The 25433-nt window shown below is 45.8% G+C and overlaps 2 protein-coding genes across 3 annotated transcripts in view; one reads left to right on the plus strand and one right to left on the minus strand.

The window, feature by feature from the left end:
• Positions 1-25335, minus strand: ZBTB49 (zinc finger and BTB domain containing 49). 2 transcript variants are annotated; one of them, XM_073648427.1, is made up of 9 exons: positions 25213-25335; positions 18397-18570; positions 11125-11287; positions 10278-11037; positions 5313-5359; positions 5021-5094; positions 3086-3168; positions 2846-3007; positions 1-1275 (listed from the first exon to the last, which is right to left on the minus strand). In XM_073648427.1, exons 2-9 carry the CDS (start codon positions 18546-18548, stop codon positions 629-631), a joined length of 2088 nt encoding a protein of 695 aa, XP_073504528.1. In that variant the 5' UTR covers positions 18549-18570; positions 25213-25335; the 3' UTR covers positions 1-628. The 2 variants fall into 2 exon arrangements, with proteins under 2 accessions (XP_073504528.1, XP_073504519.1); XM_073648418.1 differs by having other exon boundaries at positions 2-1275; positions 10278-11287.
• The window catches only part of LYAR (Ly1 antibody reactive), a 15592-nt gene continuing 15395 nt past the window's right edge, over positions 25237-25433 (plus strand). The window contains exon 1 of the mRNA XM_073648439.1: positions 25237-25385. The gene's annotated coding sequence lies outside the window, so the exon portion shown is untranslated. The remainder of the gene's footprint in view (positions 25386-25433) is intronic.

The raw sequence follows: 25433 nt of genomic DNA on the forward strand, positions 1-25433 counted from the left end.
CAACCATATCACTGAGCAGCTGTAAATACTCGGAGCTCGGCCCGAGCATACTCGGCGAAAGGGTTAATAGAACATACTCGCTCAACGCTAATAATAAGGAAAAACTTCAATTGTAGACATTTTTTTTTTTATAAATATTAAGGTTGGCCTGCGACTTTGTCCAAGCTTTTAATTTTGGCCCTCTGTTTTTGAGTGTTCGACCCCTGTCCTAAGTTATGCTTTCAGTCATTGATCTGACACAATAGATTTGATGCATCACCAAGGACAACATCTGCAAGGAGTTTGTATGTTCTCCTCGTGTTTGTGTGAGTTTCCTCCAGGTTCTCCGGTTTCCTCCCACACTCCAAAGACATACTGATAGGGAATGTAGATTGTGAGCCCCAATGGGGACAGCGATGATAATGTCTGTAAAGTGCTGTGGAATTAATGGCGCTATATAAGTGAGTAAAATAAATAAATAAATTAGAAGGTGGTATGGAGGAAGGACAAGGACAAATGTCTGACCGGTGTGCAGAGGACGTAGAGGGGTAACTGTTGTGACGTCATTCAATGAATCCACCTAAGTCCTCACCATCTGCTTTAAGATTTATAATAATGGGGAGAGGAGCTAAAAAAAAAGCATAGAAAATCACTGATCCATGTCATTTTCATTTTGCAGAGTCTTCATAGCGAGTCCCCAAAGGCTCATACTAGAGAAGAAGGGGCCGTCAGACCCCCTGTAGCCAATAGAAGATACTCGGTTGTTCAAGGGTTCGTTACAGTTATTCTCCAAAGTGACTAAAGAGGAGCGAACCATGGATATGTCCGACTGTAAAGTCTCTTCCGTGACCGCCACCTCCACCTCTGTAAACGTGTAAGTGCTGGTGGCATCTGCCAAGTGAGGCTTTGCCATCTTGGTGCCCTCCGCATTTCTCTTGTCCGGCGCGGTAAGTTCATCGTGCGGAATCACAGTCTGCAATTTGCAATAGGAGTCATTATTGCTTCCCTCGTAGTCACTTCTTGCATTTTCCACCGAGTGTTCTTGCATAAAAGCAACGGGAATGTTAGGAGTTAACGTGCCTGAATTTTGTGACTTTCCAGAAGATTCCTCGGTGTTTGTGAACTCTTCCGGGGCGGTCGTCTCCTCTTCTGTGGGTTTACAGTGCATACTTTTATGCCGTCTAAGGACAGCGGATCGAGAGAAACTTTTGTTGCACACGTCGCACGTGTACGGCTTCTCCCCTGTGTGGGATCTCACGTGCCTGCGCAGATCTCCAGAGCCGGCAAACTTTTTCCCTAGAGATAAATGGGTATGTGAGCTTTTATTTCATCAGCAGAGATAAAGAAAGAGAACATCAGTGCAGACACAACAATACCTTTTAGCATCCATACTGACTTCTCTCACAAAATTCCTTTCTGCTATACAATACACTGCCTCTCCAGCCTACACAGTAATGTATTGAGTCTCACCAACTGAGAAGCCATGCAAATATGCAACGGAAAGTGTGAAATGTGCCGAAACACAGCTGCATCCGTAATGAGGGCCAATGAGATCGCACCCTAAAAGGGGTTTTACCAATGAGCCACAGATTTTGTCACATCCTATCACAAAAAGCAGAACCCGACATATTAAATTATAATTGATTGGAGTCCGTTGAGTGATAGACTTCTTATGATTTTCGTTTATAGTGGAAAAAAAATATGCAGACGCACTTCTTAGAAGGGTTATCCAGGACTTTAAGGTTTTTGACAATGGTGCTAAAAATGTTTCGGCAGGTAGCTGGCCTGTTCTTCAGTGTGTAAATATCTCCTGGCTCATGGACTGATCCTGCTGGCAATTCTCTGGCTTCCGGTTGCCCCCTGCCTAAAGAGCAGTTTCTTCTCTTCTGCTCTGTCGACATTGACCCCAACTCCGCAGAGCCGGCTGTCAATCATCATGACGTCGGCAGTGACGCAATGTCGAAAGCGCAAAGCAGAAGTGAAAGAGCCGCTCTGTCGACGCTGTCTAACTGCGTGGAACCGGCTGTCAATCATCATGATGCAATATCGACAGCAGAACAGAAGTGGAAGAGCTGCTCTGTTGACGCTGCCTAAGTGCGTGGAAACGGCTGTCAATCATTATGATGCAATATCGACAGCAGAACAGAAGTGAAAGAGCTGCTCTGTCGATGCTGCCTAACTGCGTGGAACCGGCGGTCAATCATCATGATGCAATATCGACAGAGCAGAGCAGAAATGGAAGAGGTACTCTGTCGACGCAATGTCAACTGAAGCCAGAAAATGGCTGCCTGAGCAGGAACAGATCGTTGCACAGCAGAAATAGTATGTAGTTAGCAACTACCTTCCGGTAAGTTCTTAGGCCCATAGCTAAAAAAAAACTCCCAGAGTCCTGGATAACCCCATTTAATGTTTGATAAGTGGCACTGGGACGGACCCCCTTCAATAAGAATAGTAGTGGCTACATAAGCCAAACCTTTACTCCTCTAAATCTGCGGTGAAACGGGTGAAGAGGACGGGTCCATCCTCCTTTGAAGTCTTCAAAGATCAATGGTACCAAGAGAGTAGATGTGCCTAATTGTTGACGTTTTATGGCCACAATATACATTACATAAAAGTCACCAAATTCAGTAGGATCATACAATGTTTATGATGGGGGTCCCAACTGTTCCCTGGCAGATTATGTCGGTGAATTCAATCGTCCGATCCTTTTTTTCTCTGCTGAGTGTCCCTTTATATGTGGGAGTCGGGAGAGGTAATGGTCAGCCAACTGATCGTTTTGCTGACAGCTACCTAATGATTATGACCAGCTTCTGCCCAATGTTTATCACAGCCCCCTTTGCAGCGCTGTATCTCGGCAGCTCCTTACCGCACGTCAGACAGTTGTACGGTTTGTCCCCGGTGTGCCGAATCCGGTGCTTTATCAGCTTCCGGTGCATGTTGAATGATTTTCCGCAGTCATCGCAGGTGAAGAATTTATCGGCGGCGTGAGTCTTCTCGTGTTCCTTCAAGTTGCTGACGTTGCTAAAACCTGGTGGAAATGCACCGGAATTTGAGAATTTACTCGGGCTAGGATTATTGGGTTTTTCTTATCTTTTTCTAAATTTACCTCGACCACAGATGTCGCACAAGTGGGGCTTCTCTCCCGTGTGGATGACGATATGACGCTGGACATCTCCAGAAACGGCAAATCTAGGATATTAAAAGGGAAATCAATAGAACCGTGGAAAGTGACAATGTATCTACGTATATGTCTGCTGTGACCGTACGAAGACTATGAATTGACTATCAATGCTCCTCGGTGGACTGCTGTTCAGATGAGACACCCACCGCAGGAATGGCAGACCGTCTAATGTCTATTGTGTCCTCACTACCCTCCCCTGACCGATCATGTTGAGAGAAAGAAGAAATGGCCATATTGAATTTCATATGAATTCTAGAAGGTGGAATTAAAGGGCCAGGACTTATGCCTTGACGATCTATCCTTAGGATGGGCAACCAAATATATATTGGTGGTGGTCTGACACCCACTACTTTCCACAGGACCTACTGGCTGTGAGAAGTACACAAATGTGCCGAGCCAGGACTCCACAGCGCTCTACACTGTAGTGGGCGTTCTTGAGTACTGCAGCTCAGACTGGATTCATGTCAATAGGAGTCGAGCTGCACTACCCGGAAACGTCCACTAGCTGAAGCACTGAGCTGTGTTGTTCTTGAGGTCATGGGAGGGTGCAGGGTGTCGGACCCCACTCGATAGGTGATAACTTCATTTCACAAGACAATCCCTTTCCGACTTGGTCAGTAATAGTAAGCACCACGTCGGAATACCAGGTTCAGCGCGGGCTCTGGTGCTGAACCGGGGCACATGTCAGCTGATCTATACAGCTGACATGTGCCCGTAACAGCCGCGGGTGGAATCGCGATCCACCTGCGGCTGTTAACCAGTTAAATGCCGCTGTCAATCTCTGCCCCGCCCATCAGTGATCCCGTCACCTGATCGCGGGTCACCGATGGGTGGGCATGACAACCCGGGGTCTGCAGCAGAACCCTGTGGTTGTCATGTCCTGATGGTCAGGCGCTCATAGCAAGTGAGCCAATCTGCTACATACAGGCGATCTGCTCATCGCTTGAATGCAGCAGAGGAGATCAGACAAGTACAGCTTCTAGTCTCCTATGGAGACTAGTGAATCATGCAAAAAGTGTAAAAAAAAATGCTTTTAAAAATATTAAAAAAAAATATATATAAATGTTTAAATCACCCCCTTTCGCCCCATTCAAAATAAAATAAAAAAAAAAAAAACACACACACACATACACATATTTGGTATTGCCGTATTCAGAATCACCCAATCTATCAATATAAAAAAAGAATTAATCGGATTGGTAAATGGCGTAATGAGAGGAAAAAAATCAAAACTCCGGAATTACGTTTTTTTGGTCGCCACAACATTGCAATAACAGGAGATCAAAACATCGGATCTACTCCAAAATGGTATCAATAAAAATGTCGGCTTGGCGAGCAAAAAATAAACCCTCAGGCGGCCCCAGATCCCGAAAAAATGCAACTCTTTTTTTTAGTAAACTTTGGATTTTTTTTTCACTACTTAAATAAAAAAGAACCTATACATGTTTGGTGTGTAAGAACTCGTAATGACCTGCAGAATCATAATGGCAGGTCAGTTTTAGCATTTAGTGAACGTGGTAAAAAAAAAAAAAAAAATAAAATAAAAATTACCATTTCAACGCACTTGGAATTTTTTATCCGTGTTTTCCAGTACACGATATGGGAAAACCAGTGACGTCTTTCAAAAGTACAACTCTTCCCTCAAAAAAATAAGCCCTCACGCGGCCATATTGACCAAAAAAAAAAAAAAAAAAAAAAGGTATGGCTCTGGGAAAAAGGGGAGCAAAAAACGAAAATGCTCTGGTCATGAAGGGGTTAAGTGATGGCATCAAAGACTATTTCTAAAATGTATGCAAATATCACAGCATTTTACATCTATACGTTTAGAAAAAAAAAAGGGCATATATAACATGAACGTACCTCTTCCCACAAATCTCACATATATAGGGCTTCTCACCCGAGTGCCGTCGGAGGTGAGTCTGAAGATTGCCGGCCTGAAAGGCAAGTGAGTGTAAGTAGCCATAGCCTAGACATTATGGCTGAGGGACACGCTCCCCCTGGTGGACACAGCGTGTATCAGCAAGAGAATATAATGGACAGTGAATACATGGAAAGTGCATGAAATAAGTATCCGCCATCACCTCTGCCATTCATAGTGGAGGAATATACCTAATATTCTGAATTTCTGGGTAAATACACATGTACATCTTACCTGGGAGAAGTGCTTCCCACAAACGCTACATTCGAAGGGCTTCTCCCCTATGGAGAGAGGGGTATATAATCAGATGTGGTCTTCTCATACACTAGTGTCTCTAAATGGGGAGCAGTCATGTACAAATCCCAGCTGATCAGGGCCAGACGAGAGAAATTCTCCCCTCCTGCACATCCACATTCGTGTCCAAAGGGGGCAGTATTACATTAAGATATTCACTAAATATGGAAGAGCGGTGGCCTTGAGAAGTGAGAGACAAATGTGCTTAGAGCGCCTGGAACTTCATAAGACTCAGCGGAGGGCGAGTTCATGGTAAAATACATATGACTTATATATTGTCTGGTCGGGGGCTGATCAGGAGCCGGCCTATAGGCCTAAAGGCTGCATTCATTATAGGGGTTTGGTCTGGGGCTGATCAGGAGCCGGCCTATAGGCCTAAAGGCTGCATTCATTATAGGGGTTTGGTCTGGGGTGTGAAATAATTGGAAGGGCCTGAATTAATTGTAGGGGTTTGGAATTGAGGGTTTGAAAACATTTTTAGGGGCCTGAACATGGCCCTATATTAAATTTATTGGGGGAAGGGGTTGTATTAATTTTAGTGGTCAGGTCTAAAGGTCTGAATTAATTGCATGGGTCTCAATTCACGGTATAGCTCAGGCTTAAGGACTAGGCAGCAAATTCATTTTAGGGGTGTAGTCTAGGATTTACATTTTATTTTAGTGGTCTGAAAAAAGTTTAAAAGGGCTGATGTTCTCCCTAAGATGAGATAATATCCTTATGAAGAGGTTATCCTGTTGATGTTCAGCTGGAACCTTCATGTGACTGCAGACCCAAGTAAGTGGACCAGGGCTAAAGCTAAGGCTATGTGCCCACGATGCAGAAATGAAGCGGGAAATTTAAGCTTCATTTCTGCATGTCCTTGCCTGGAAAAACGCGTGCAGAATTTCACATACGTTTTTTGCGCGTTTTGCACATGCGGAATTCCTTGCGTTTTTCTAATGCATTGAAGAAGGCAATTCCGCATGCGTAAACGCACAAATAATGGACATGCTGCGGAATATTCCGCACATCAAAAACGCTGCGGAAAAATCCACAGCATGGGCATTGAACTTGCGGAATGTCATTGGGGACCATGGGGGACAGATTACCAAGCATTTACGCTGCAAAAACGCTTGAAAAACGCATCGTGGGCATGCAGCCTAAAGAAGTACCCATATAGGGCCCCTACATTACCCTGCCTCCTTTATAGCGTAAAAGCTACCGTCACACTTAATACTTGCAGTGACTAAAAGGGAACCAGTCATGTCCCCAAACGCTATTTACCTGCAGATATGGGGTTAATCTGCAGGTTAATAGAGTTACAATGGTGCCCAGCTGCCATACTGTAAGCGTGGCTACCGAGGGAAAAGTAACTTCATTCTTCTTGAGCGCCGCCGCCTTTCAGTCATAGAGATCTGAGTGGCAGCTATAAGCACACCTCAGCACGTTGATTAACTGCTGGCTCTGCACAGATGCACTACAGAGCGAGCTGTCAAAGTGCCGGGGCGTGCTTACCGCAGCCTCCACAGCCAGCGGCGACCGCAGCCTCCACAGCCGACGGCGACCGCAGCCTCCACAGCCAGCGGCGACCGCAGCCTCCACAGCCGACGGCGACCGCAGCCTCCACAGCCAGCGGCGACCGCAGCCTCCACAGCCAGCGGCGACCGCAGCCTCCACAGCCAGCGGCGACCGCAGCCTCCACAGCCAGCGGCGACCGCAGCCTCCACAGCCAGCGGCGACCGCAGCCTCCACAGCCAGCGGCGACCGCAGCCTCCACAGCCAGCGGCGACCGCAGCCTCCACAGCCAGCGGCGACCGCAGCCTCCACAGCCAGCGGCGACCGCAGCCTCCACAGCCAGCGGCGACCGCAGCCTCCACAGCCAGCGGCGACCGCAGCCTCCACAGCCAGCGGCGACCGCAGCCTCTACAACTGGAAGCCGGCGGCTCCCTGTAGGAATAAAGTTTCTCTCGTGCTTTCAGTATGGTGGCCAGACAGGATTGGGATGCTATTAACCCTATAAACCTGCAGATTAATAGCATGTAGTGACATGACAGCCTTTAAACAAGTAATAGCATAAAGTAGGTTCTGATGGAGCAGAAAGGAAAACCTAAACAGCACCCGAGCACATTAGCTTTAGTGGTATAAAAGGAAGCGCCATCCCTGTCATAGGAGTACAACTCGAATCAGCAAGATTGGGACTCATTTGCAGACAGAAGCAGCCTAATCAGGCTCATGGAGAGAGGTCCCGAGGAATATACAGTGGGTGCGGAAAGTATTCAGACCCCTTTAAATTTTTCACTCTTTGTTTCATTGCAGCCATTTGGTAAATTCTAAAAAGTTGATATTTTTTTCTCATTAAAGTCCACTCTGCACCCCATCTTGACTGAAAAAAACAAATGTAGAAATTTTAGCAAATTTATTAAAAAAGAAAAACTGAAATATCACATGGTCATAAGTATTCAGACCCTTTGCTCAGTATTGAGTAGAAGCCCCCTTTTGAGCTAGTACAGCCATGAGTCTTCTTGGGAATGATGCAACAAGTTTTTCACACCTGGATTTGGGGATCCTCTGCCATTCTTCCTTGCAGATCCTCTCCAGTTCCATCAGGTTGGATGGTGAACGTTGGTGGACAGCCATTTTCAGGTCTCTCCAGAGATGCTCAATTGAGTTTAGGTCAGGGCTCTGGCCGGGCCAGTCAAGAATGGTCACAGAGTTGTTCTGAAGCCACTCCTTTGTTATTTTAGCTGTGTGCTTAGGGTCATTGTCTTGTTGGAAGGTGAACCTTCGGCCAAGTCTGAGGTCCAGAGAGCTCTGGAAGAGGTTTTCATCCAGGATATCTATGTACTTTGCCGCATTCATGTTTCCTTCAATTGCAACCAGTTGTCCTGTCCCTGCAGCTGAAAAACACCCCCATAGCATGATGCTGCCACCACCATGTTTCACTGTTGGGATTGTATTGGGCAGGTGATGAGCAGTGCCTGGTTTTCTCCACACATAGAACTTTTGGTGATAATTCTAAGCTTTATCTTCATCTTATCAGACCAGAGAATCTTATTTCTCATAGTCTGGGAATCCTTCATGTGTTTTTGAGCAAACTCTATGCGGACTTTCATATGTTTTGCACTGAGTAGAGGCTTCCGTCGGGCCACTCTGCCGTAAAGGCCCGACTGGTCGAGGGCTGCAGTGATTCTCCCATCTCCCTACTGCATCTCTGGAGCTCAGCCATAGTGATCTTGGGGTTCTTCTTTACCTCTCTCACCAAGCCTCTTCTCCCTCGATTGCTCGGTTTGGCTGGACGGCCAGGTCTAGGAAGACTTCTGGTGGTCCCAAACTTCTTCCATTTAAGGATTATGGAGGACACTGTGCTCTTAGGAACCTTGAGTAATGCAGAAATTCTTTTGTAACCGTGGCCAGATCTGTGCTTTGCCACAATTCTGTCTCTGAGCTCCTTGGGCAGTTCCTTTGAGCTCATGATTCTCATTTGGGGTCTGACATGCACTGTGAGCTGTGAGGTCTTAGGCTATGTGCCCACAATGCAGAAATGCTCCGGATTTTTCCTGAGCGTTTCTGCATCTCCCTGGCAGAAAAAACGCATGTGGATTGTACATGTGGATTGTACATGCGTTTTTCCTGCCAGGGACAAGCGGAAGTGAAGCGGTCTTCACATGCATTTCCGCATGCGGGCTGTCAAGCACTTCCCAAGCGATTTTAGCATCACTTGGAAAGTGCTTGACAACTTGGTCACACTATATAAATCCATGCAACCGGCATGGATTTATATAGAGTGACCGAAAGAATGGTAAAAAAAAATAAAAATTATACTTACCTTCTGATGGCCCCCGGTGTCCTTGTCTTGGCTTGCCGGCAGCTCGTGGTAGATTAAAGGACCTGCCGACGTCAGCGGTCGCATGACCCGTCACATGACTAAATGACGTCATGGCAGGTCCTTGAGTCAACCGTGAGCTGCCGGCAAGCCGAGACACCGGGGGCCATCAGAAGGTAAGTATAATATTTATTTTTTATTTTATTCTTTTTTTACAGGTTCTATGGTACCCGGGTCCAGAGGAGAGTCTCCTCTTCTCCAAACCCGGGTACCATCCGCACATTGAAACGCATGGAATCCGCATGTACAGATGCAGTGATGCGAATGACATGCGTTCCAATGCAAGTCAATGGCGGCGAAAACGCCGCGCTTCCGCAAAATAATTGGTAGTGCTGCGGATTTTTCCGCAATGATAATCCACAGCGGAAATTTCCGCAGCATGTGCACAGCACATGCAGATTATCATTGGGGAATATGGCAGACCTTCTACCAAGCGTTTTTTAAGCGTTTCTGCAGCGGAATTGCCGCTGCGGAAACGCTTAAAAAACGCATAATGGGCACACAGCCTTATATAGACAGGTGTGTGCCTTTCCAAATCAAGTCCTATCAGTTTAATTAAACACAGCTGGACTCCAATGAAGGAGTAGAACCATCTCAAGGAGGATCACGAGGAAATGGACAGCATGAGCCTTAAATATGAGTGTTTGAGCAAAGGGTCTGAATACTTATGACCATGTGATATTTCAGTTTTTCTTTTTTAATAAATTTACAAGAATTTCTACATTTCTGTTTTTTTTTTCAGTCAAGATGGGGTGCAGAGTGGACTTTAATGAGAAAAAAATGAACTTTTTAGAATTTACCAAATGGCTGCAATGAAACAAAGAGTGAAAATTTAAAGGGGTCTGAATACTTTCCGCACCCACTGTATGGCCAGGGATGTGCAGAATGCTATACTACTTGAGGATCAATTTTGACTTTTTCATGGACATCAATCCTAAAAGTCACTGACTGATGATTGAGACGCCACATTGGATTTGTCCGATCCTATGACAGGACAAGTCCGGAATAAGGGGGTGATCTAAGCAACCATTACCTCACTATACCTGTATGAGAACGTTTGTGTAGCTCGAGATTACTGGGGTGTTTGAAGCTCTTGCCACACACATCACAAGCGCAATGCTTCAGGACGGGGGCGCTCTGATCGTCCAAGTTAGGACTCTCGCCTCTCTCCGCCTCGATATTTTCTTCCAATGTTTCCAACATTTCCCCGTCTGCTTCTTTTTCCAAAAAGTCTTTTTCCGCGCTCTCCAAAGCCGCATTGGGAAAGACAGTCTCCTCTACAGCTTTGTGCAGGACTCCTATGGGCTCTGCCAGCTCCTCAGCCGCCTTCTGAGAACGGAGAAAGTTTAACTTTTTTAAATGGATTGCTTTCTTAAGCCGCATCTCCTGAGGGAACTGTAGTGGAGACGTTTCCGGATCCTGGGAGGTAACAAAGGTCTGCGAGAATGCGGGTAAAGGCTCTAGGGGTAAGGAGTCAGATGGGGCCAATACAGACTCTGAATTATTCACGGTCCATGGCTGAGCTTCGACACTGGGCTCTGTACAGACATTGGACGTTGTCAGCTGCTCCGCAGCCTTGTCTGCCGTCTCCTTGTAAAATAACTTACTGTAGAAATCTCGTAACTTATAAGGTTGCCCAAACTGCTTGAGGTGACTCTCTCTGGTGTTCAGGGAGGCAGGGGCACTTTTGGGAACGTTCCCCTTATCGGCCTGGGGTTGTCTCTCGTCTGATATGGGCTCCTCCAGCAGCGACTTGTTGAGATGTTCATTGGAAATCGGGTGATTGAATGTGGAATAAGCTCCCTGGAGAGGCAGAGAATTGTTGCATGGCATGGAAGTCACCGGATCCAGCTTTAAGAAACTGTAACACAAGTTTAAGACGTTTTGTACCTGAAGACATTGGGCAATGTCCAACATGACCTGAATGTTATCGTTGTTCAGGTCCAGGTGAGAGGTGTACATGAAGTCCAAAATCTGACCTATGCCGCCAATGTTCTTAATGTCCAAGTGAAAGACATCGTTTTTCTGGGTTGTAGAGTTCTGAAAGAGGGATCTGTAAGAGAAGAGAAGAGAAGCAGAATGGAGACAAGGTCTGATACAAGAGGAGAGAAGAGGAGCAGAATGGACAAGGTCTGATACAAGAGAAGCAGAATGGAGACAAGGTATGATAGAAGAGAAGAGAAGCAGAAAGGAGACAAAGTCTGATACAAAAAAAAGAGGAAACGCGTTTCGGCGCCGGACTGGCACCTTTCTCAAGGTATAAAAACCAAATCTACTACTAAACAGAAGGAGCGTTACAGTATAGCCTCTTTGCTTCTCTGTCTATTACTGACTGCAGAATGAGTTAGCTGAGAACAAGTCAGTGAGCTTGTTCTCATGGTCTGATACTGTAACTCTTATCTCTCTTTTTCTGAGCTCCTCTAAGCTGATTTATGATCACAGATGGCATCGAAGCTGAATTTGCAGAGAAAGAGAGCCGGTAAAAACCAAATGGTACAGCATTTCTAATAAACCCCAATTGCAAAAATTATTTTAAGAGCCAAATATATGCATTTAAGAAAGAAAAAAAAATGTCCCCAAAAGGTGGAAATCGCCTTAAAATTATTGCAAAGTAGAATAAATATTTTACAGAGTTGCTCAGCATTTTATGTAGGTAGAATAGTGTATGTCGCTTCACTATGTATCTGCCCCAATGTGTAAAAGTCGCAACTGGGGTTAAAAGGGGTTTTACATATTTGGGGATTTTTTTTTACTTAAATGCATGTATTTGGGACTAAGAGAGGGGGAAGTAGTCCTATGGGTAATTGTATTTCCAGGAATCCATCATGACAGCACCACCAGGAGGTAGTCCTTCTTGCCCTTCTCACCACTGCCCACCAGTGATTTTCCAAGTACCACACCAGGATGGATGCAATGCTCTTTATTGAACTTTACATAGCAGAAATGATTCCAGGGGAGGGAATATAAGAGGTGCTGTCATGATGAACTCCTGGAAATAAAATTACCGGTAGGACTAATTAACCCTTTCCAGGACATCCCTCCTGACAGCACCCCCAGGAGGAGTACCCGATAAACCAATCAGGGCGGGATAACTGCTTGGAGGACTTTCTTCCCAAAGGCCGCCTGTTGGTTTGACAGAATGTCCAGCTTATTATGCCTACAGAAAGTGTTCAGGCTTGATCATGTTGCTGCCCTCCAGATTTAGTCCACAGAGACCCCTGCTTGTTCAGCCCATGAAGTAGAGATTGCTCTTGTTGAATGGACCCTGATGTTCTCTGGAGGAGTTTTTCCCTCTGAAGATTAGGCTATGCTAATTGCAGATTTTATCCACCTTGCCAGTGGAGATATTGAAGCCTTCTTTCCTCTGTTCTTACCCCCCGAATTGAATGAAGAGGTTAGAACCTATTCGCCAATCCTTGGTAGCGATCATGTACTGTAGAACCGTTGTTCTTACATCCAGGGAGTGAAATGAACACTCCTGCTGATTTTTATGGTTCTGGCAGAAGGAGGGCAAAACGATCTCCTAATTCATATGAAAGCTTGTCACTACTTTGGGTAGGAATGCTGGATCCAACTTAAGTATGATACAGTCCTCAAGAAGCCTAAGATATGGATCTCTGATTAAAAAGCCTTGAATTTCCCCCACACGCCTCGCTGTTGAAATAGCCATCAGGAAGGCAGTTTTCAGAAATAGGTATCTTATACTTGCATCCTCCAGAGGCTCATATGGAGGTCTACAGAGGGCATTCAGGACCAGGCTGAGATCCCATGGAGGGATGGAACTTTAAATTGTGGGCCTAAGCCTGTGGATAGCTTTCACAAATCTTCCAATCAAGGGATGATTAGCTAAAGGATAGTTGTCAGTACTTAAGGCTGACATCTAGATCTTCAGTGTACTGGGTCTTAGCACCTTGTTGAATCTTGACTGTAGCAAGTCTAGGATCCTTGGGATGTCTGGACAGGAGAAATAGGATTCAGATCCCCATTCTGTGAACAGAACGTCTTTCAGATCTTTGTATATATGGCAGAAGTGACAGTTTTTCTACTTTTCTGGATTGTATAAATAACTGAAATCGGAAAGACTCTGATCTCAGGCTCTGCCTTTCAGGATCCAGACTGACAGATGTAGCCCTTCCACATTCTGATGCAATACCGGATCCTGGAATAGAAGGTCGTGATGGTAGGAAGACGGGACTCTCCAGAGCCATCTGCCTCAGAAGGAAGAACCAACTTCAGAATGAAACTATTAGAGTTACTCTGGACTGATCTTCCTTCGTACCTTTGGGATCAAGGGAAATGGTGGGAAGGCATATGCCAGATGCATGTCCCAACACTGGGACAAGGCGTCTATTCCATCGGGATTGTCCCCTGGTTTTAAGGAACATAATTTCTCTGCCTTTGTATTCTTCCGGGAAGCGAACAGATTTCTAAAGAAGCAAGGGGCGGATGACAGGCCATAGTGAAGACATTGGAATTAAAAATTTTGGATCTCATCCTGTTCTTTCACTGCAAATGTCAGGTACCTCTGGCATGAAGGCTGAATGACCACATGGCGTTTTTCAGGGCCAGGGTACACATCACCATATCTGTCCCTATTAAGGGTACAATTGACTTTACTGATTCCATCTTGAATCTTTTGCACGATATCCAATGATTTAAGGGTTTTAGATTTATGATGGTTCAAAAGTCGCCTCCAGGTTTCTTTACTGAAGACAGACTTGCATAGTGGCCCTGATACAGTTCTGACGCGGGACGGGCATCACTACTAATGAGCCCAATAGATCTTTTACATCTTCTAGAAGTCTTTGATAGACTACTGGAGATTGTGCAACGTTAACTGAAATCTTTCTAGAGGAATCTGAGAGAACTCTATTCTGTGACCCTGATATATTATCTGAAGGATGTATTGATCCTGCTAAGCTTTGAAGAAATACCGGAGTCTCCCCCCTACACTTCTGCCTTCCTGTGCCAGAGCCTGGATTAAGTATGGAACCTCTTCCTCTACCACCCTTTGGGTAGCTCTATCTGCCAGTCTTCCTTTTCCCTTTATACTCCTGTCTCTGATGAGAATGGGTTCTACGAAAGGAAGATAACCTTTTTGGCTTTTCTTCAGGAAGTCCTCTTTTGGTGTCAGAGGCCTTCTCCAGGAAATCATCTAGAACAGGGCCAAATACCTGAAGACCAGAAAAGGGAACAGAACATTAATTAATTGTTTGAATGGCAAACACCCAACCATGTTTTGAGCCATACAGCACGCCTTGCCATGTTAGAGCACCATTCCTTGCAGCAAAACGGACAGACTCTGCGAAGTGTGAGCCATAACGGCTTTTGCCATTTTCAATAAGGGTAGAGATTCCAATATATCCTCCCTTGGAGTTTTCTTCCTTAATTGACCATCTAATTCATCTACATAAATGAATTGATCTAGCTACAGAGGTGGCAGCTATGTTGGCTCTGATAATGGCGGAAAAGCTTTCTTAGGCTCTCTTTCAAGTAGGCCATCCGATTTCCTATCCAAAGGATCTTTCAGGCTGGAGGAATCTTCGAACGGGATCGAGGTTTTCTTTGCTGTTCCAGCCACCGGGATATCAATTTTTGGGACCTCTTCGAGTTCAAAGGGAAGGCGGGCTTTAAAATCCCTTGGGATAACCAGCCTTTTTTCCACGTCCTCTCATTCCTCCAGAATCATTGCTTTGATGCGCTTATTGACTGGGAAAACCCTACTTCTCTAGGTTCCCAGGTCCCCCAAACATCTCATCTTGGATGGACAGGGATTCATGGGTCTCTTCAATTGTCATAGTGCTTCTTACCGCTTGTAGAAGTGTATCTGTATTTTCTGATGAAAAAAAATTTTTTTTTTTCGTTTCCTCAAGTAATAATGGGGTAACATTTTGCCTTCATTTAGCTCATGGTCAGAATAGTATAACTTCTCTTCTGAGGATGAGTCCATGTCTCATCTCGGTCTCTTATGATGATGAGTGCATTGGCGAGACAAGGCCAGAAATAGTGGTTTGGACTTCTCCCTTTATTATTGTCATCATGTCAGCCATGAAGGAGGATTGCTCTACCTTAACTAAGGCTGCAGTTCCACTCTCGGAACCAGAAATGGATGTCATGATGCGACGCACGACGGGCGCCTCATAGGCAGAGTCTCCTTGCCCATGGATGAACCACGTTTAAGCTACAGGAATGTAAATCAATGGGTCCAAAATAAATACAGTCATAATCAATACATCAAATCAAAAAATGACACCCCAAAACCAGAATACATGGTGGGGTAATCAAACCATGACCACTACAGTTGTAATTAAAATTAGTGTTTATTATACAACAAAATTAACAATGTTAACCCCTTAAGCCCCGGAGCATTTTCCGTTTTTGCATTTTCGTTTTTGCTCCCCTTGTTCCCAGAGCCATAGCGTTTTTATTTTTTGGTCAATATGGCCATGTAAGGGCTTATTTTTTGCGGGACGAGTTGTACTTTTCAACGCCATTACTAGTTTTACCATATCCTGTACGGGAAAACGGGAAAAAAATTCCAAGTGCGGTAAAATTGCAAAAAAAGTGCAATACCACAGTTGTTTTTTATTTATTTTTTTTACCACGTTCACTGAATGCTAAAACTGACCTGCCCTTCTTATTCTACAGGTCATTACGAGTTCATAGACACCAAACATGTATACCTTCTTTTATATTTAAGTGGTGAAAAAAAATTCCAAAATTTGGTAAAAAAAAAAATAAAAAAATAGCGCCATTTTCTAAGACCCATAGCGTCTCCATTTTTCGTGATCTGGGGCTGGTTGATGGCTTATTTTTTGCGCACCGGGATGACATTTTTATTGATAACATTTTGGGGTAGATCCGATGTTTTGATCGCCCGTTATTGCATTTTATTGCAATTTTGCGGCGACCAAAAAACGTAATTCTGGCGTTTAGAATTTTTTTCTCGTTACGCCGTTTACCGATCGGATTAATTCTTTTTTTATGTTGATAGATCGGGCGATTCTGAACGCGGCGATACCAAATATGTGTATGTGGGGTTTATTTTTTATTATTTTATTTTGAATGGGGCAAAAGGGGGGTGATTTAAACTTTTATATTTTTTTTTACATTTTTAAAAACTTTTTTTTTTTACTTTTTGCATGCTTCTATTGTCTCCATAGGAGACTAGAAGCAGCAACTATCCGATCGTCTCTGCTACATACAGGGGGCGAGCAGGTCCCCTGCATGCAGCAGAAATGGTCCTGTGCTATGAGCGCCGACCACTAGGTGACGCTCATAGCGACAAGATCATGACAACCACAGGCGTCTGCTGCAGACCCTGGGTTGTCATGCCCACCCATCGGCGACCCGCGATCACGTGACGGGGTCGCCGGTGGGCGGGGCTTATGACGCGCTACCCGGAAGCGCGCGTTAAATGCTGCTGTCAGAGATTGACAGCGGCATTTAACATGTTAACAGCCGCGGGTGGATCGCGATTCCACCCGGGGCTGTTGCGGGCACATGTCAGCTGTAAGAATCAGCTGACATGTGCTCCGTTCAGTGAGGGCTCAGCGCAGCAGCCCTCACTGAACGGGCGGTACGCAAATATGCGTACCAATACGTCCCCGGTAATTAAGGGGTTAAAATACACAAAGCAAGGTACCTCAGTTATGAGGGACAACAATTAGCTATGCCCTATTAACAATTGTAGCTCTAGAGATCAAGATACAGCTAAATACGTCTAATTGGAAGAGTCCATAAAAATAATAAATAATAGCTCAAGTGGCATAAATCAGCAAACTACCAGTCCAATGATTGACATATAGAAATCATTCACATACTCATATAATCCATATGGTAATAACTACTATGGGATCCACTGACTGAATAGAGTAAAGTGCAAGGTGCAAACGGTACCAGTGTAGGATAGAAAAATTCTCAAAACCAAATGCAATTGGTACGGCCAAGAAATTTGGACCCTAGAAAAAATAGAATGCAGCACTCCAACAATCAGTTGTCTGTGAATACCCAGAAATAGCAATACATTACCTGTGAAAATGGAAGAGCTCTGTTTAGGGCATGCACGCGTCCCTCAACCCCGACGCGCGTTTCGTGAACACTTCCTCAGTGGGCGTCAGTTTGCTGATTTATGCCACTTGAGCTATTAATTATTATATTTATGTACTCTTCCACTTAGACATATTTAGCTGTATCTTGATCTCTAGAGCTAGAATTGTTAATAGGGCATAGCTAATTGTTGTCCCTCATAACTGAGGTACCTTGCTTTGTGTATTTTAACATTGTTAATTTTGTTGTATAATAAACACTAATTTTAATTACAACTGTAGTGGTCATGGTTTGATTACCCCACCATGTATTCTGGTTTTGGGGTTTTGATTTGATGGATTAGGCTACAGGAAGCCAAGAGCCCTCCAGAGAGGTAGACGGAGGCACCAGGAGCACATAGCTCGACTGGGAAGGCTGAGGAACCTCTACCCACAGAGGTGTAGACCAGGGACCCTAAACAGGAGGAAGGAAAACAACGAACCCCTCCGATCCTCCTGAGTCCGACGAATGTTAAGTAATTCTTCGCGCATAGAGCGCTCTTCTCATGCGTCTGTCCCTTATAGGGACAGGAAAAACACTGGTGGGTGGCGGTGTGAGGGGCTATTTAACTTCTTGTGTGTTCCTGTCGCTATCAAGGATAAGAAGGGCTACCTCCTGGTTGGTGCTGTCAGGAGGGACGTCCTGGGAAAAAAAAATTTTCATTTGCGTTTTATTAAAAACGTTGCACCATTTTACTTCTACAGGCATCGTTTCCCTGCACATTCAATTTTGATGTGGTCAGGAGATTAGAAAAAGACAGATTAGGAACTCTCATGTCAGACGACCATGATGAGCTCATTGATAGATTCTCAGTTAACTCATTATGCAGCCAGCAATAGACAGTGCAACACAGACGCTATAAAAGGTGAACGGTGCAACATTTTTAATAAAACCTGATTGCAAAAAATTATTTAAAAGTTAAAGAAAAATGTCCCCAAAGTTTGACAACCCCTTTGAAAACTAAAGGTACCCTACACACACAGATTATTCTACAACCCAGGATGATTTCCATTCAGGAAAAAAAAAAAATCATTTTTGGCTGCAGAAAATAAATCTTGATGACTTAAAACTTACCGAAAATACTGACTGAAGGCAGCGAGCACGTTCTTGTGAGCTTTAAAGCAGACGCCTTTCACCACCAGCATGCAGTCGCACAGCAGCCCTTGGATACGTTGCTCATGGAGTTGCTGCAGAAGGTGACAACTGTGACTGGCGGCCGGGTCCATCCTGTACGACCATCGCAATGCTCTAGAGATAATAAGAAAAAAGGCGCCATGATCACAGAGCAAGTCAGTACTCCTAGAACTGCGGCCCGCCCAGACCTGTAGACTAGGACAGGACGTTCAGATAGGGTATAAGGTCCGATCCATCACTTTTTATGGGGGTGGTGGGGGAATCACTTTTTTATTTTTTTGTCTCGTGTTATTCTCAGTTTTTTTGTGTCAAATTTCTTCAGAATGGTGCAAGCAGTTGGTAAGTTTTTCTCTTATCGTTTTTGTGTCTTTTCAGATCAAAAAGTGGCACGATATGCTCAAAACTTTCGGTGAAAATTTAGCAATTTTTTAAAAAAAATTAGCTAAAAACATCTGGAAACCTCAAATTCTGCCCACAATGATGAGCATATAAACAAACTAAATAAAAAGAAAGAAAGTCGAACACACACAAAATAGACTTTAAGAAAGAGCAAATTAAAGAATAAGGCACAAATGCAAAACCGCAACAAACTAGACAAAAAAAAGGCGTCAATGAATCGGTCCAATAATACCTCAAAATAAGAAGGTTCATCTAACCCAGGGAGGTCAAACTCAAACACACAGAGGGCCAAAATTAAAAACTTGGACAAAGTCGCGAGGCCAACCAGTATACAGTATAGTGTCCCCCACACAGTCCTCCAAAACAGAGTAATGGGCCCCACACAGTCCTCCATACAGAATAATGGGCCCCACACAGTCCTCCAAAACAGAGTAATGGGCCCCACACAGTCCTCCAAAACAGAATAATGGGCCCCACACAGTCCTCCAGAACAGAATAATGGGCCCCACACAGTCCTCCAGAACAGAATAATGGGCCCCACACAGTCCTCCAGAACAGAGTAATGGGCCCCACACAGTCCTCCAGAACAGAGTAATGGGCCCCACACAGTCCTCCAGAACAGAGTAATGGGCCCCACACAGTCCTCCAGAACAGAGTAATGGGCCCCACACAGTCCTCCAGAACAGAGTAATGGGCCCCACACAGTCCTCCAGAACAGAGTAATGGGCCCCACACAGTCCTCCAGAACAGAGTAATGGGCCCCACACAGTCCCCCAGAACAGAGTAATGGGCCCCACACAGTCCCCCAGAACAGAGTAATGGGCCCCACACAGTCCTCCAGAACAGAGTAATGGGCCCCACACAGTCCTCCAGAACAGAGTAATGGGCCCCACACAGTCCTCCAGAACAGAGTAATGGGCCCCACACAGTCCTCCAAAACAGAGTAATGGGCCCCACACAGTCCTCCAAAACAGAGTAATGGGCCCCACACAGTCCTCCAGAACAGAGTAATGGGCCCCACACAGTCCTCCAGAACAGAGTAATGGGCCCCACACAGTCCTCCAGAACAGAGTAATGGGCCCCACACAGTCCTCCAGAACAGAGTAATGGGCCCCACACAGTCCTCCAGAACAGAGTAATGGGCCCCACACAGTCCTCCAGAACAGAGTAATGGGCCCCACACAGTCCTCCAGAACAGAGTAATGGGCCCCACACAGTCCTCCAGAACAGAGTAATGGGCCCCACACAGTCCTCCAAAACAGAGTAATGGACCCCACACAGTCCTCCAAAACAGAGTAATGGGCCCCACACAGTCCTCCAGAACAGAGTAATGGGCCCCACACAGTCCTCCAAAACAGAGTAATGGGCCCCACACAGTCCTCCAAAACAGAGTAATGGGCCCCACATAGTCCTCCAAAACAGAGTAATGGGCCCCACATAGTCCTCCAAAACAGAGTAATGGACCCCACACAGTCCTCCAAAACAGAGTAATGGGCCCCACACAGTCCTCCAAAACAGAGTAATGGGCCCCACACAGTCCTCCAGAACAGAGTAATGGGCCCCACACAGTCCTCCAGAACAGAGTAATGGGCCCCACACAGTCCTCCAAAACAGAATAATAGCCCCACATAGTCCTCCATACAGAATAATGGGCCCCACATAGTCCTCCAAAACAGAATAATGGGCCCCACATAGTCCTCCAAAACAGAATAATGGGCCCCACATAGTCCTCCAAAACAGAATAATGGGCCCCACATAGTCCTCCAAAACAGAATAATGGGCCCCACATAGTCCTCCAAAACAGAATAATGGGCCCCACATAGTCCTCCATACAGAATAATGGGCCCCACATAGTCCTCCATACAGAATAATGGGCCCCACATAGTCCTCCATACAGTATATTGGGCCCCACATAGTCCTCCAGAACAGAATCATGGGCCCCACATAGGAGTCGTGGTTCTGGTGTCGTGGGCCAAATTAAACCACCCTGCGGGCCAGCGTTTCACATGTATGATCTAACCTTTGTGCTGCTGGAGGTGAAAGATCACCTGAAATTCTTGGCCACATTAAAGATAAGATGAAGCAGGTATGGAGTGAAATCTCTTGCAAACAAAAAATAGAAAAACATTCCAGCTTCCATCGTGGATAAAAAAAAGTTTTTTATTTAAGTAATGGCATTTCCATATAAAAATATTTAGCCATAGCAACGCGTTTCGAACGCAATGTGCGTCCTTTATCAAAGCTATATGACTAATGAACAGACGTGATTAAATACAAAAAATACACCAATCCAATGGGAGATTAAAATCACATGATTAGAGCATACAAAATGTGATATACAAAGAATTTCTGCAGTATATTATAAAAACAATTTACATAGAAAAAACACATGTAGGTGAGCCTATACAAAAAAACTATTTAAGTATCAATAATGATACACAAGTTCACGCTGCAAATTGAGGCCAGTGGGGTTACAGGGGTCGAGATTCATTATCCAATGTGCCTCGCGATTTAGCAGACATTTCCTGGAGTCTCCTCCTCTGGGATTCGGAGTGACCCTCTCAATGCCCAGAACTTGGAATGAGGATATATTTCTATTATGATATTGTATAAAATGCCTAGAAGCATGAGACATATTGTGATTATTCATGGAAACATTAGTTATATCAGAAACATGTGCAGAAATTCTCTTTTTCAATTTTCTAATTGTACATCCCACATTAATTTTGTCACATAAGGTACAATGAATTATATATATCACATGATCACAGTTGCAGTTAATAAAATGGTTTATATGAAATATCTGGGATCTGTCCGCATTAGAAATTTTTTTTTTTAACTTTTGCATCTATTTTGACCACACTTGTAAAATCCTTGGCATTGCAACCACATATGTCTTTTTTGGAGAGAGAATTTGTTAAAGAAGGGGAAAATATTCCCCAAAGTCTGTGCTCTCTTGGCCACTATCCTAATACCTGGGGAAAGAACTTGTGCTAGTGTGGCATCTTCATATAAATAGGTAAAAATGTTAATACTATATTTTTAATGCTATTAAATTGAGGGCTATATTGAAGGGATAATGTTACTTGTTGATTACCCTGATTGTTGTCCTGAATATATCGATCTTGTAATAGATTAGAGATCTGCTTTTGTCCTCTGCAATTTTACTTGCTCTATCTAATATCCACTCTGGATACTCCCTTCGTTTCCATTTATTTTTACAATGAGATAATTCTTTATTTAAGTTGTTAGAATTGCTGCAGTTGCGTTTTACACTGACCATTTCTCCTACCGCTATAGCCTTAATGGTGTGTAACGGATGTCCACTCCTGGCGTGGAGAATTGTGTTACCTGACATGGGTTTAAAATATGTGGATGTGGAAATTCCATTCTTAGTCCCCTCCAATTGCAAATCCAAAAAAAGAGATACACCTTGGATGAAAAGAAAATGGGAACGACAAATTCAATGAATTACTGTTTAAGCATTCTACAAATGATGGAATATCAGATTTATCTCCCTTCCATATGAAGAGTGGATCATGGAGTATAATCTACCTGCCCCTTAGGGCACAATCAGACGGCCGTATAAATTGGACCGAGATCAGAAAGCAGTGCATGGACTGGCCGGCGGCTCTTCCCACCCTAAGGTGAGAGCTGCACAGAAATAAAAGAAGCCATCACGTTCGGGTGGGAAGAGCCGCCGGCCAGTCCATGCACTGTGTTCTGATTTATACGGCCATCTGATGGCACCCTAATACTCAGAAAAGAGTGCTGCATCATGGATGGAATACTCATGGTCTCTAAATAGGAGACATCCACCTGTTCTACATAGATTTATGAAGGGCGGCCGTCCTCTTCCTACCAGGAGCTGTGGGCGGCGGCACTCACCGGCCCGCTGCCCTATATAATAACAGTATACGGAGGTACGTGCCATCCACTGTGCAGGTCAAGAGCAGCCAGGAAACTTTTCATTCAGTCACTGAGTTCACAGATTGTCAGCGTCCCCCTGATGAAGGGAGAAACAGAGTGAATGAAAGGGAAGGCTTCAATTACTGACGGGAATAACCATAATGAGCGGCCTCAGCACGCGGATAATCAGCTCCTGTCCGTGCAGGAAATAACAGACTTGTATTATCACAAGACATGGCTGACGCAAGAAACTCATCTGCACTTTCCTCAGAGGTAAGACCCCCAGCAGGGTAAGGGGGGGGGGGGGGGGTGGAGAGCGGACACAGACCCTCATTTTTTGCAGCCTTTCTTTCTGCAGCCAAAACCTGCTCTCTTGGCTGAAGAAACGCAGGTTTCCTAATGCAGATTGAACTTTGCTTTATTCACCAAAATCGCAGCAAAACCTGTTTGTTGCACTTTCTCATTGCTTTCTATGGATGAGGAAAAAAAATGTATGGCAAGTGACGGGTGCTCAATAAATGTGAACCTAAGGGGTGCAGTGCGCACCCATCCTAGCTGTCAGTGCAGCAGCTCCGTCTCGATCACAGGCGCCGTCTACAAGGCGGCGATCTAAGGTTATGTTCACACAAAGGTCTTTGTGGTTTTCAGAAATGACGCAGAGACGGCTTTAGGATCTGCTGTTTGTTAAGTGGAAGGGGGTGATGTGAATCTTTCAAACACAATTAAAATAAAAAAATCTCAATCTCCTCATAGAAAGGAAATGGAAAGGTTTTCTAAGTCATCTTTGAAGTGGATTTTGGAGTCCGGGATGGGAGACACTTCTGATCCCAAGCGGTTTTCTTAGCGCAGCACAAGGCTGGTACTAGGGACATGCTGGGAGGAGCCCCATTATACACACCCATAGCTCCGGGGCTGGTGCTGGGACTACCCCCATTATACACCCATAGCTCCGGGGCTGGTAGTATCCCCATTACACACACCCATAGCTGCAGGGCTGGTGCAGGGAGTACCCCCATTACACACACCCATAGCTCCGGGGCTGGTGCAGGGAGTACCCCCATTACACACACCCATAGCTGCAGGGCTGGTGCAGGGAGTACCCCCATTACACACACCCATAGCTCCGGGGCTGGTGAAGGAGTACCCCCATTATACACCCATAGCTCCGGGGCTGGTGCAGGGAGTACCCCCATTACACACATCCATAGCTCCGGGGCTGGTGCAGGGAGTACGCCCATTACACACATCCATAGCTCCGGGGCTGGTGCAGGAGTACGCCCATTACACACATCCATAGCTCCGGGGCTGGTGCAGGGAGTACCCCCATTACACACATCCATAGCTCCGGGGCTGGTGCAGGGAGTACGCCCATCACACACATCCATAGCTCCGGGGCTGGTGCAGGGAGTACCCCCATTACACACATCCATAGCTCCGGGGCTGGTGCAGGGAGTACGCCCATTACACACATCCATAGCTCCGGGGCTTGGTGCAGGGAGTACGCCCATTACACACATCCATAGCTCCGGGGCTGGTGCAGAGAGTACCCCCATTACACACATCCATAGCTCCGGGGCTGGTGCAGGGAGTACCCCCATTACACACCCCCATAGCTCCGGGGCTGGTGCAGAGAGTACCCCCATTACACACATCCATAGCTCCGGGGCTGGTGCAGGGAGTACCCCCATTACACACATCCATAGCTCCGGGGCTGGTGCAGGGAGTACCCCCATTACACACCCCCATAGCTCCAGGGCTGGTGCAGGGAGTACCCCCATTACACACACCCATAGCTCCGGGGCTGGTGCAGGGAGTACCCCCATTACACACACCCATAACTCCGGGGCTGGTGCAGGGAGTACCCCCATTACACACATCCATAGCTCCGGGGCTGGTGCAGAGAGTACCCCCATTACACACCCCCATAGCTCCGGGGCTGGTGCAGAGAGTACCCCCATTACACACCCCCATAGCTCCAGGGCTGGTGCAGGGAGTACCCCCATTACACACATCCATAGCTCCGGGGCTGGTGCAGGGAGTACCCCCATTACACACCCCCATAGCTCCAGGGCTGGTGCAGGGAGTACCCCCATTACACACACCCATAGGTCCGGGGCTGGTGCAGGGAGTACCCCCATTACACACATCCATAGCTCCGGGGCTGGTGCAGAGAGTACCCCCATTACACACACCCATAGCTCTGGGTTGTCCTGTCTCTGTATGGTCCTAGGTCTGTGAGATGTGAGAACAGGGCCCTGCTTTTATTATTTCCCATATGCCACCAGTCGCAGACAGAACATGCACAGACTGGCATGACACGCTGGGAGTAGTAGTCACACGGAGGCTTCCCACCATCCTGACTACACATACTTGGCAGTGGAGCAAGGCTCAGTATGGGGGATGGCAGATATTACTACACGACTGCCCAGGTCAGCGCCGCCGGCTTACCAGCCACTCTGCATCTCTTGTCACCACACAGGCTACCTTCAGTGACGTCAATTCTGTGCGACCGGAACCTCACTTCCGCCGCCAGTGAAGCAGGCGTCTAGTCCTCTAGTATTTACCGGAAGTGACGTCACGCAGCAGCCGCAGCAGTAGTGGGGGCACGTGGTTTTTGTGAGGTGAGCGTGCATGACGGGCCGGCTTCAGTGTCCTCAGGGGTTGGGTGG

Source organism: Phyllobates terribilis, unplaced genomic scaffold (assembly GCF_046119375.1).
Source record: "Phyllobates terribilis strain yellow unplaced genomic scaffold, ASM4611937v1 Scaffold_1__5_contigs__length_1240528914, whole genome shotgun sequence".
Taxonomy (NCBI): domain Eukaryota; kingdom Metazoa; phylum Chordata; class Amphibia; order Anura; family Dendrobatidae; genus Phyllobates; species Phyllobates terribilis.